The 12,656-nt window shown below is 34.2% G+C and overlaps 1 protein-coding gene and 1 long non-coding RNA gene across 8 annotated transcripts in view; one reads left to right on the top strand and one right to left on the bottom strand.

Annotated features, from left to right (window-relative positions):
* LOC116445580 overlaps positions 1 to 12,656 on the top strand; it is an 87,714-nt gene that overhangs the window by 13,084 nt on the left and 61,974 nt on the right. The window lies entirely within an intron of this gene.
* Positions 1 to 12,656, bottom strand: part of C6H15orf41 (chromosome 6 C15orf41 homolog) — a 135,206-nt gene that overhangs the window by 72,027 nt on the left and 50,523 nt on the right. For 6 of the 7 annotated variants that reach the window (XM_032112317.1, XM_032112316.1, XM_032112315.1 and 3 more), the window contains exons 6-9: positions 10,398 to 10,477; positions 9,995 to 10,044; positions 7,095 to 7,162; positions 1,994 to 2,059 (exon numbers count right to left, since the gene is read on the bottom strand). In XM_032112317.1, the coding sequence (XP_031968208.1) occupies positions 1,994 to 2,059; positions 7,095 to 7,162; positions 9,995 to 10,044; positions 10,398 to 10,477 (264 nt within the window). The remainder of the gene's footprint in view (positions 1 to 1,993; positions 2,060 to 7,094; positions 7,163 to 9,994; positions 10,045 to 10,397; positions 10,478 to 12,656) is intronic. The other variant, XM_032112318.1, reaches the window with a different exon arrangement.

Genomic DNA, 12,656 nt, shown 5'->3' with positions numbered 1-12,656 from the left:
AAGCTTCTGATGAATGATAAAAACAGTTAGCTAAGCTGCTAAAGACAGACACTTGCCACCAATCCAGAATGGAAGGTGTAAGAAAGGGAAGGAAATTTAACCTGGACATGTGTCTGCTACCTTTCTTTTGCAAAACCAGTAATGCTTCATCAGAAAGAAGTTAGGAATAAGAAGGCTTCTGTGAAAAAATGTGATTTTGAATTTCTGTTTCTTCTAATGCTTTGGTATTTGCTTTGGTTCATGTCTTTCCTCATTTCTTGCAGGAGTGAATGACTAATATTAATAAAATCATCTTTTTTTTGACAAAGGAATGTACTCTCTGAAGTTGACAACATAATTTTGCAGAAGGAATCATGAGCATCACTCTGAGAGACCATTCTTTCTCCAAAAAGATGTTGTTGATTATCATTAAGATCTTTAGAAATGTTACCTTTATTTTGAGTTACCTACAATATCCACAACCATGATGCCTGAGCCTAAATTTGACTTGGAATGAGGTTTTCAAAGAACATGCAAATCCAGGAGCACAATACAGAAAGATTACTAGAGGCTATGGCAGCAAATTATTGACCACAGAGTGCAATATTACTCAGGAAATCTGGGAAAATAACTCATGAAGTCACAACACTAAGCTCTATGTGCCACCACTACCCTGCTATCAGTAACCCAGTTAACTTGTGTAGGCCTGTACTACTACATCCTTCCCCCACCCACACCACCTTTAGATCCCAGGAGATATAACAGCTGAGGTATAATCAGCTCAGAAGCAATTTCTAAGAAACATTTGCCTTTCCTAGTTATGTACTGAGTCAGGAAGGAGAGAATCCAAGGGCTGCTATACATTCATTCAGATCAGACAACAGGTAGAACATTATTTTCTGTAAGTCTCAAGTGATTATAATAATTTGAAAAAAGCAAGGTACTATTACTATTTGAATTTTTTTTGAGACAAATCTATGCAAATCAATTAATGGCTATTTTTAACCTTCTTTCTAATAAGGTAATATTACAAAAAGAATTCTTTTGGGTGTTTCCTGGTTTCCCTTCTCAAGAATAAAAAAAAAATAGTTGCTTTTCTAGTTTTCTTTTAATCAGGCTCCTGAATAGGTGGGACATAATCTCATGTTTCTAATATAGAAGTGAGTACCTTATACCAAATATATACTGTGTTTATTGTGGTCCACATTACTGGGGAATCTTTCTAATGTATAAACTTTTTGAAGAGCAGGTGGTAAAGAGGGAGACAGGCTCTTTTCAGTGTGTCCAGTCACAGGACAGAAGCAATGCATACAAACTTAAACAACAGGAGTTTCCACCTGAGCATGAGCAACCACTTTTTCACTGTCAGAGTGCCTGACTATAGGCACATGTTACCTAGAAAGGTTGTGAATTCTCCCTACCTGCTGATATTGATGAGCTGTCACATGGCCTCAAGACCAGAAAAGGTAGATGAACTTTAACATAACCTTTATACTTACTTTTATTTCTTATTCTTTCTTGCTATCCAGGCTTTTAAAAAACAGTAAAGAACTTCAGAGTTGTATTTAGATGCAAAGTGATGGCAAAAGATTAACTGCACAATGACAAACCCTGATGCAATGACCTATAGGTGTAACAGAATACTCTTAAGACTACTTTGAACTGATTTGGTCTAGAAGTAAAAAACAATTATAGGTATTTCAGAGTTTAGTTCAGAAGGACAGCGGGTAGAGTACATTAGAGGGAGCAGGGATTTGGGCATTCCTACCATTGCTTTCTTTTTCCTTTTTTCTTGATAATGAGGTGAAAACATGCAGAGACTAAAGAAGAAACACTGGGTAACACTATATAGGATCAAATCTCTCTGACTCAAACTAGAAGTTCTTAAAATTATTGGGTAACTCCTGAAGAGACTTATTTGCAGTATCCTAGAATATGCTTCACTTAAGTAGCCATAATATTTTAGCATGAACACCTCTAAACAAAATAATAGAAATTCTTTTAGAGGACTTACCTACCGGCACTTCTAAAATAAAGTCTGGTGTTTTGTCATAACCCTTTGCACGAAGCTGATCTTCAGCTGTACATAGAAAATAAGAACTACTGTTTATAAAATTATTCCATTAAGTAGACAGCAGCATAATTAATTTTCTTTTAAATAAGAGTGCAAGAATTACTAATGCAGTCATACATATCTTTCTTATGCATGCAATGCTGTGTCAGATTAAATGAACCTTTGTAGAAAACCTGAAGCATGGATATAAAAATGCTTCTTTGTCATCCCTGCATTTTTATGTCTTCATTATAAACATCATTAATTCCAGCTGTCATACAGTATTTTATAACCTCCAAATATTCAAAATAAAGAGGTATATTCACTGATTGAAAGAAGAGTCTCTCCACCTTCGGATATGTTAAGATTAATCCTACCAACACCACAATGTAGATATACTGTTGCTGCTGCCTTGGTTTTATTTTTAGTGTTAGCATAAAGTTGTTAAAAAAAAGAGCAAGAAAATCCTTCTCTCCCAGAAATTTATTAAAGTAGAGAAGAGCCATAATTTTAGTTTCTCTTGCATTCTGGATTCCGTAGAATTTATCCAATTTCTGAACATAAAAAGATTTAGACATTCTGCTAACATTAAGTCTATAACTTTATTGCTTACAAATATTAGAGCTGAATATTTCAAGAAATAATAATGAGTGAGCAAGACAAAACTGCAAAAGGCAAAAGATGCTCCCTTTTAAAGAAAACAAAAACAAAAAAAGAAAGAAAGAAAGCCCAAGCAATCCCGTAATATTTTTAAACTACTGTCCTTGATTTCTGATACCATTACATTGGTATTTCTGAAACACCATTTCTCCATTAGAATTTGGAGTGACCTGGTCATTCAATTCCAGGCATGGCTTTCTGTCTTCACCCAAGCTCAACTAATGGCACTACCTAGTAACAAGTAAGGCTGTGTAGCCCCTTAACACCTACTGGGCTGTTGACATTGTCATGCATCCCATTCGCCTTTCTACATCACCTTTGATTAAAATTAATGGTCCATTCTCACTGTTGGGTAGCTTATTTCCAATCCATTTATCAGGTTAGGACAGTAGTTTCATGGCCAATGTTCAGAACTCAGTTTTTGAATACTTTGTGCAAATCCTGAAAGGTCAGCAGTTTGAGTCCAAGTAACATTTTAATGACAACAAAAACATACGAACTTAGAAATCAAAATACTGTAATAGTGCCAAAAGCAAACTCTCCCACTCTTTTTCACTGAAGAATATAAATCTGAAATATTTTATATAGTGAACTAACTCTGAAAGTGGGACAGAAGTAAATTTGGAAAGCTGAACATTCATGTCAGTGTAAACTGCAATAGATGTTTATTCTTTTTGAGTGGTACCATATTTTTTTTTTAATTTTGAGAGCATTTCTTCACTATAAACAGACTATGCTGTAAATTGACACTTTATTATATCATCTGATCAGATGATCAGGTAATGAAAAACATTTCTAGGATTTGGAGACAGACTTGGTTTTTGGCTATTTTTTGAAACTTAGAATGTCATGTATACAGATAAATGATGTTAAGATTAAGAAGGTTCTAATTTAACAGAGCCTATGAATAGAGAGTTTTATGCCATAACATAAAAATGAATTAATGTTCTACATAATCTTTTCATCCTTATTAATAAAAAACAAAAAACAAACAACAAAACAGTTGTATCCAAATCTAGTTAACTGCAACCTGCTCTTAATCATTTAAAACAACCTAGGATAGACAATAGGATGTCTCAGCTGAAATTTGTTCATTTAAGAGCAACAGCAATGGAAAGATCAGTCTTTTCTTTCACATCTAACAGATACCAGTATCACAAAATAAGGGAAATGCACCTTAAAAAAACTTACTGAAAACCAAAACAGATGTAAACACATGTTTCAATAGGTCAACACGGCAGGTCTCTGAACTGGAATCTCCATCAGCATTGCTTTTAATATTCTTCAACAGATTATTCTTTCAAGGGTGCCCGATTACTTTTAAAACCTTTTAATTAATGGCTTGGAAAAGAACATGTTTTTTGTTTTAAATCTGGTTCTGAATGTCTTTACATGGTTTCTCCTAGCATTCTGAACTGTGATTAACATTGGAAAACATATTAAAAAGCATGTTTATTATTGATGTGTCTATCATGTGCAGAAACATAACTTTGCATTACTATTTCTCCAAGTGTTTTGAAGCTTTATAACTCTGGGGAAAAAATAAGTACTGGAACTCCCCATAATCACCATAAAATTTTTGCTTTAAACTGTAACCCCATCAAAAAGAAGTTCTAGCTTTTCAGCCCAGGTTATGTTTCACATTGGTCTGGAAACGACAGAGGCAGCATTCTGCACCTCTAAACATCTTTAAACTCTAGCATGGATTAAGAGAATAATTTAATAACTGCTTGAAAGCCAGCCCACAGCAGTTTTGACAGATACATTTATAAATCCTCAGGTTTGGAAATTATGTGGAAACAGCCCTAATAAGTAGTTTGTCAACAGATACCCCATTAATTTAGATTTTCAACAAGACTGCAGCTTCATCTTTACCATAATGCCACACTCGATCATAACCATGTAACACATCGTTGTTCTTATATTACTAGCCTTCTTCTGTTGGTGCATGAATGAGCTACAACTGCAAATTTAAGATTACAGCAGAAAATACTGATCAGATTTCATGATTTATATCCACTGGTGGGAACCAAAGGAGAATAAAGCTCAGTACCTCCCCATATATCTAAAAGCTTTCCTAATATATTCATGATAATGATACCAAAAAAAAAAAAAATTCTATATAGAACCTAGAAATTCCTGGCATTTCAGTATGGTCTATGAAGCTGTGAGCCTCTTTTGATAGAATGCTACATTTGATCACTTTAATCTCAGGCCAAGTGATAAAGACTTGAGAGCTGTGTTTTTGCTGAAGAGAGGACATGGTATATGAAGCACTTCTCATGAACAGTGTATTAATAAAATGTAACCCCCACTAATGTGTATAGGTTTCCAGTCAATTCCAGGGTGAGTCTGAAGGTGTTATTTCTGATCTGTAGGCTTTGAAAGCTAACTGCTCTAGAAACAGACAAATTCTGTCTTGAACCTGAAAAGCTGCTTCATGCTCTCAGACAATACTGGGGCACTTCATATTCACTGTGTCCTTTGACTTTTACTTTCTTCTCCTGTACTAGACTCTCTGTTGCTCAGGTGAACACATTTGATACAAACCCCCTAACTATTGTTGAAGAACAGTACAGTGTAATAGTACACTAATACAGAACTGCTGTTCCTTTAAAACATGTTAAAAAGTAATGGAATTACAAGTCATAAGCCATGTAAATAATAAGCCATCTTCAAAATTGGAATGAAGTATTACGCAAAAAAGCCTGAAATTGTGGACCTATGGGAAATACTGTCATCTCTTCTATTTTCCTGATGTTTTCTTCAAGCAGTTTTGAAACTAGGTTTTCAGAAAGGAAAGGCTGTATTGCAAGGGACTTGGTAGGGTTCATCTTGCAGATACTTAGGGAAAGCTTTTTTTTTTTAAAATACCCCAAACCCCAAACACACGTAGAACCTGAAAACATAGGTGATCACAGACATAATAAATATAAAACATATCTTAAATCATGACTAAACAATACTTCACTATACATAAAATATGAACAACAAATTAAGCTCTCTCATTTCTATCTTCATATTCTAACAAGTTAACCCATTCTAGATGTTTTAATTTGATAGCACAAATTTCTTGGAGCTAATTTCTAAAGACAAAATCCAAGGTTGTGAAACATACAATTTAAATGTGATTTTTATACTGCATAAGCTTACACAAGCCAAATAAAATGATAATTGTTGGGTAGGGGATCCCTTAATGAGTCATCCACTCCATTCCCTTGTATTGCGACAGGATTGATTTCATTACCTGCTTTGATAGATGAGTGTCAAATGTAGCCTTGAATTCTTCATTGAAGGTGATTCCATAACCTTTCCTGGCTGTTTGTTTTATACTTACTGTTCCTAGAACTGTTTGGTATTTTAACTCACCATCACCTCTGCAATTACAGCTTAAGCAAACGTATTACATGTATCTATGCTCTTAAATAAGAAAATCTGTCTCTTCCTGTTTTCATAGTGTCATTTGCAAGCTTGCATGTGATAGTTAATCCTGTCCTTCTTTCACTTTTCTCTAAAATAAAAGAGCACACTAAAGCTGTTCCTTAATTATATGGACAAATCTTTTAAAAAGCTTAATAACACTCTCTAACTTCTTAAATTTGTTTAAGGTTTCCAAAATCTTAACCTGATATATCTCCAGGAGAGATCATAGTGTCAGGTAAACCCAGCAAAATTCCCTGTTCATGCAAATTTAGTACAATGCTCAACCTTAACAGAAGAGAGCATTTCACTTCGCTGTCGTCTCATCACATAAGGAATCCAAGATTTAAGAAGTCATTGTTTACTATCACATTTAGAGAACGGATACTTTAAACATGAATCTTTGTTTCAATGGCACTCATGTAAAAGAAACATACTGCAGGCTAAAAGAAAAAAATGAAAGTAAATTCCTAACTAATTAATCCTTAAAATAACTTTAAAAATAGGGAGTGTAAAAAAGAGTAATTGCATTGATTGGGAAGCAGGGGGCAAAAATTCAGCAGAAACTGCACAGCAAGGTAAATGAGTGAATCTTCTAGCAGTTCTTTAATACATAAAGCATTGTGAAGCTAATATTTCTTATGCTTCTTCCTAAATCTCATAAGGCCTAGATTATGGCTAATATCTCATGACACCAAAAGTAATACTGCAGCAGATATTAAAGCATTTTTTTCAGCTACTTATTCTATAAAATATTAATTGCAAGACTGTGCATGTGCTGTATTATATAGGGTATTAGGTAACTGAGTTCCTGCTCAGTTCTAAATCAATAAAAGATAACATGTACAGCATCAATCATATTTTACTCTTCCTTTACTACCTAATATAGGGAGCATTTGGGCTGATTTTTGTCTTGGGTAAACAGTCACCAACATCTCTGAAGTTAAGAATTCACTGGCTAGCCTCTACTACAGATTCTTACCTATGAAAGAGAGATTTTTTTCCAAAAGCATTTCTCGCAGCAAGACTTCATGCTCATGCCCAATAGCGCTGATAGCTTTAGGTTAAGAAATGGAAGATTACTTTGGAAAAGATGCAACTTCATAAAAACATCATAGGTAAAGTAATTAATCATAGATTGGCCTTCATCTGCATTTCAGAAGTGATCAGTGATTTGAACTCCAGGTTTTGAATATCCTTACAAGGATTTTCAGAAGCATACACTAACTTTGTGAAAATCAGACTATTGTATCAACAGCATATATTTGACAGAATGAAGACCCATTTGACCATATTTATTCAGTATAATTAAGGGCAATATTTCAATTTTTTATTTATTCTCCTTCTAAATATAAAAGGAAGTGTGATCCTAAAACATGTAGTTAAATACCTTTAAAGTTGCTCTTTACTGACTAGCAATAAATTCTCCAATCCAGCAAAGGATGAAACAAACTGGTTTTCTTTCTTTATATTCTGAAATTGATAGGTACTACATCCATCTGAAACATCTTACTGTAAAAAACCATCCTTTTAATTGATTTTTCAGAAGCATGAACTAATGCCAGGGAAGGGTGAAATCATATTTTATAGTGAAGCCCTTTTCACTTCAATGACAGCCTGTTGATCCAATGTGCTACTCCTAGCAATATGTAAAAAAGTTACCATATTAAATATTTTTATGTATCCTCGTGGAGGGCAAAGTTCTATTCCGGAAGCTTTTAAGAAGAATCCTATGGAACAATATGATAAAAGATCTTATGTTAAAAGCAGTTAAGCTCCAAATTCTGTTTAAAATAACTTCTGAGAACTTAAACTACAGATCACCTTACCATTACAGTTAATTACTTAACTCATATGAACACTTCATACTGAACAGAAAAAAAATAGTTCTATGCAATCATTTCATATGTACATACAGCTTATATCAATTGAAACTATGTATTATGTTAAACTCTACTAGCAGTTTCAGAACAAAAGGGACAAATGAAGAATTGCAAAAAGGTAAGAAAAAATACTGCAAACAGAATTTATAATGCACCATAAGCAGAAACACTTAGTCTCTAATAATACCTGTTATTGATGTATGGCAATGACCATGGGGCAAAACTTGTAAATAACCTCACAAGCCATTTTCTACTCATCCAGTCTAGCAGCCTAGTTTCCCGTAAGCATCTGAACTATTACTGAAAAATAGCCTCTTGGCATTTACAAAGAGGTTGACTTCATACTTTAGTCCATGCATATACAATTAGATAGTTATATTTAAAATCAATATGCAATCCTTCAGAAGACATTATGCTTTTAAAACCTTAACTTTAAATTGATTTTTAACTATTTTATGCACCTCAAAATTAACATCTAATTCAGCAACATACTTGCAGTAATGCACTCATACAGCTTAGTATTAAACTTTTCTGTACCAAAACGGAATTGAAAAACTCCTCCATATTCTCATTGATGTCACGGCACATTCCACAACAGATTTGAGCCAGAACCTGAAGAGGATATAAAAGTCTTTTCTAGACTGAAGGCAAGTAAGTCTTAAAAATGGCTCATAATTCTACATATGTGTCTTTATTACTTTTAAACATGACACTTTCAGAAGACTACAGCCAGATTGCTCATCCACAAAATATTAATCTTAAAATTCTGGATATGGAAATTAGTGATCAACAACCCTTTAAAATGTGTGGTTTATTAGATTAATCCACTTTCAGTGCGCTTTGTTTAATTGTGAAGATAATCTCAATGAATATTTAAAATTACAATTAAAAGCACAAAATACAAAGACAATTAGAACTCTATCCTGCTGCTGTTAAAGTTAATGGGAGCAGGGCTGAGGCTGTAGTAGACACCAGACAAGTGCTTCCAGTGGAAATAAAGTATTTTTAAGGAGTGACAATTACATGTATCACAACTACAAGAAGTACTGTTTTTCATGCATAACTAAACATCACTGTAGCTTTCCTATCCTGCACCTGTACAGCGAAATCAAGATCTTCCCCCAAACTGCATGCAGAGATCCACGCAAGGATTCTCTAGGACTTGGGAGGGAACTGCCTTACTAGCCTGCTCAGTGATAGCAGGCCATGATTTTGAAATTGTTCCTTTGACTGCAGACTGAAACAGAAGAGCTACTCCTGCAGGACTTTATTAAAGTAGATTTGGGTTCTCAGTGATCATTCCAAACAAATTCTAATCTTAGTCTGGAACACTCAGTGCCATGTGGAGTTCCCTCAGTGTACTCACTGTATGGCTCTCTAATTAACTATTTCAACACTACAAAAAAAAATCCCTGGAAAATCAGGATACGTAGGGGGGTTTTACTGCAGCTAGTATAATCTCCTTTAAGAAGAAGAGAAAATAAAAGAACTGCACTGGAATGTCAGATAGGAGTTTAAAATATTAACTGGTCAATTACACCTGAATTTCACTTGAAAAAATTACAGTTAAAACTCATATTTGTAACAAAGCAAAGCCATAAAGTTGAACACTATCTATGAAACTTATTGATTTAATCACAAAATAGCTGAGATTGGAAGGTGTTTCCAGAGATCATCTAGTCCAACTCCACCACTCCAAGCATGGTCACCTAGTCTTAAGAGAAAACCAGATATGCATTTCAACTAATCAAAACCAAAGAGGTTCAATCAGGCATATGAATGTGTAACCACCAAACTGACATCTTCCCATGGTCCATCTGATTTTTGTTAGTGTAAGAGAAAGCTCTGCAGTGACCCTCTAGCTGACTGAATGTAAAAGAGAGGAGTATGAAACGTGTTTTGTGAAGCAGAACTTTATGTCAGGTTAAAGCTAGACACATCTCTTCCACACAGTCTAAGCTCATCAATTGTGCACCTAAAATTTTATGGGAAAGGATACTGTTTGATGCAGTCCACCAGTGGTCCATAACAACAGTCATTCACAGTACACTGCAGACAAATAAGAGAAGTAGTACACTGATGGGCAACTACAAAACCATTATAGTTAAAGAGTATCTTAAAAACAGTAATTACTTTTCCTCAAAAAGGCTATCAGATGCTGTTCAGATTTAATCACAGAAAACAAAAACTGCATGCTTTTATTCACTATAAAAGCAAGCTATTAAAAAGTGAAATGCTCCCCTCACAAATATTGCACTGCCATTTATAGTGCACTCTGACCTCACTGATAGTTTATGATGACAGTAATTAAATGAGGTTTAAAATCTTGTACTCTGCTAGGCAGATAACAGAATCGCCACAGGAAAAAAAACCATACCAAAGAAAACAAGTGTGATTAATACCTGATAGACTTGATTTGCTAGAACTCCATCTGGAATCTGAGAAGGGTCCCGTAGCATACTATTTATAAGCGTTTTGGAGGCTAGAGAAATAAAAATAAAAACCATACAATAAACCTGTTAGTTCAGTTACACTTTTCTAATAAAGACATTGATGATATCAATAATTTTGAAAATTATCCACCTAGCAATTACAAACTTACAAATTCATAACTATTTACCCATTCTGACACAATTAACTCTAAAGTCTTGAAATGCGAAAGGATTTTATTAGTCCACAGTGAAAGAAGGCCCTTATATTCTTCCACTGGACAGTTTGTGCTTTAGAAGCATCATGCAGCTTCTAAGGAAATTGCTTAGTATACAGTACATGTAACTCAAAATAACCTTCATATCCCTATTAGAACTTTAGGAAAAAGATATTTAAAAATTCAAAACGGCCTTTAAAAAGTACTTTAAGGACTTCATGATTCCAATGTATTAGTTTTCAAATTTAAGGATTTACTAATTTAGTGTTGACACATTTTTCTGACTTCACTTAAGAGCTGGGAAAAGGCTTTCTTTGCTTTTTTCAAATGTATAGATATAAGTCAAAAGAAATCAGAAGCTAATTTTAGCACCTATCATTTTTTTACTCACTGATCTTGATACTACAATGAAAAAATAACATAAAAAAGGAGATATCTTTAGTTTATTTTCAAATAGTCTTTTCAATCCTTGGCATTGTTTTCTCTCCATATGCCTAGTCTGGGTAGTTGTAAATACCAGTTAATAGTAGTGGACAGATTTTATTCTAGAAAAATCCCTTCTAAAAGCATAAAATATTTCATTTTACAATTTCTCAGAGAAAAGTCAACACTGCTGCACATTCTGCCTCTGCCCTGGGTCCGATGGAGCTCAGCTGGTGGTGTATTTGTACCACTGAATCCTTAAGTGTAGACCAGGTTTGAAACTAGCAAGGTCCCCCATTTTGCCGAAGATTTTCTGTGTGACTTCAGAGTAATTCCTTTAACCTGTGTGTGCTTCAGTCCTGTAAAGAAAATGAAAAACTACTCTTTTCCTGTTCTTCATCTGTTTTGCCCCAACTCAGAGCCAAAGCTTTGTCATGATCTTCAGTAACTGAAGCAAAAGGCTCAGGTGACACTGTGAAAAGGACTGACAGAGCCTGTGACATGAAGGGATCTGCCATATAAGCAGCAATGCTGCTGTATTAATGGATGTGTGTAAATGCTTTGCTGAAAGTAAAGGAGACTGGCATTGTCATCTTCTCCCCAAGTTACCTCTTAAAAGCATCACATTCAGGTGAATGTAGTATTTGCAAGAAAATAATTTATTTTGAAAACTATACCACATTAGGCAAAGGAATACGAACCCCTGAATGAGTTTCAAGGCTTTGCAAGAGCTACAAAAAACTACCATCACCGGCAGGAGCAAAAGTTTGTGCAAATACTTTTGAAGAGAATGATTTCCACTAAGCAAAAGCACTTCCAGAAGCAACATGCCACATTACATCTATGTATCATATTAATCTCATATGAAATAAACATTACTTTTGTAAGTCAATACTAAGAATAAATAGGCATTTTACTTTAGCTTTTGCACACTGCTAAAAATGCATGTTTTACTTAGCATTAAAACTTTGAAAAGGAGAAACAAAAGGTCGTGTGCGTATTTACATTACTGGCACTAAAAATTAAAACAATAACCATTTTTCACTTGGAAGGAATAATACACAAACAACAGTTTGCCAATAGAGAGATTGATAGAATGGTAAAATAATGACGAGCGTAACAGAGAATTCACTGCTTTGAAGGGCTACTGATCTAGATATTATGATTTGATTATGAAAAATTAAGTATTTTTATGACTGATCAAACTCCAGAAAAACACCACAGATTTACATTTGGAAAATGTTTAACTGGACACTATTTTGAGTAATGATCTACAGGTGCAGAATAAATTTCCTCTATTTCTGTCAACTTCAGTTTCTCATTCTGGTTACCAGATATTCTATTCTTTACCTCTCTCAGAGTAATAATGAATTGACATACTGCATTTTATATTAGGCTGATGTCACATTGGTTCTACAAGTTGTTAAACTATGCTTCTAAAAGAAAAGGCATCAAACAGAACTGATTACTATGCTACTTTTGAATATATTACTTTTTTTTCGTATATAAACATTATCTGCTTATGTAATGTCCTGCAAAATTAAAAAAAATCATCATGCACATTATTAACTTCGCATTATCTATGCAGCTA

Source organism: Corvus moneduloides, chromosome 6 (genome assembly GCF_009650955.1).
Source record: "Corvus moneduloides isolate bCorMon1 chromosome 6, bCorMon1.pri, whole genome shotgun sequence".
Lineage (NCBI taxonomy): Eukaryota > Metazoa > Chordata > Aves > Passeriformes > Corvidae > Corvus > Corvus moneduloides.
Note: the sequence above shows the minus strand (reverse complement) of the source record. Positions and strands in the feature narration are given on the sequence as shown.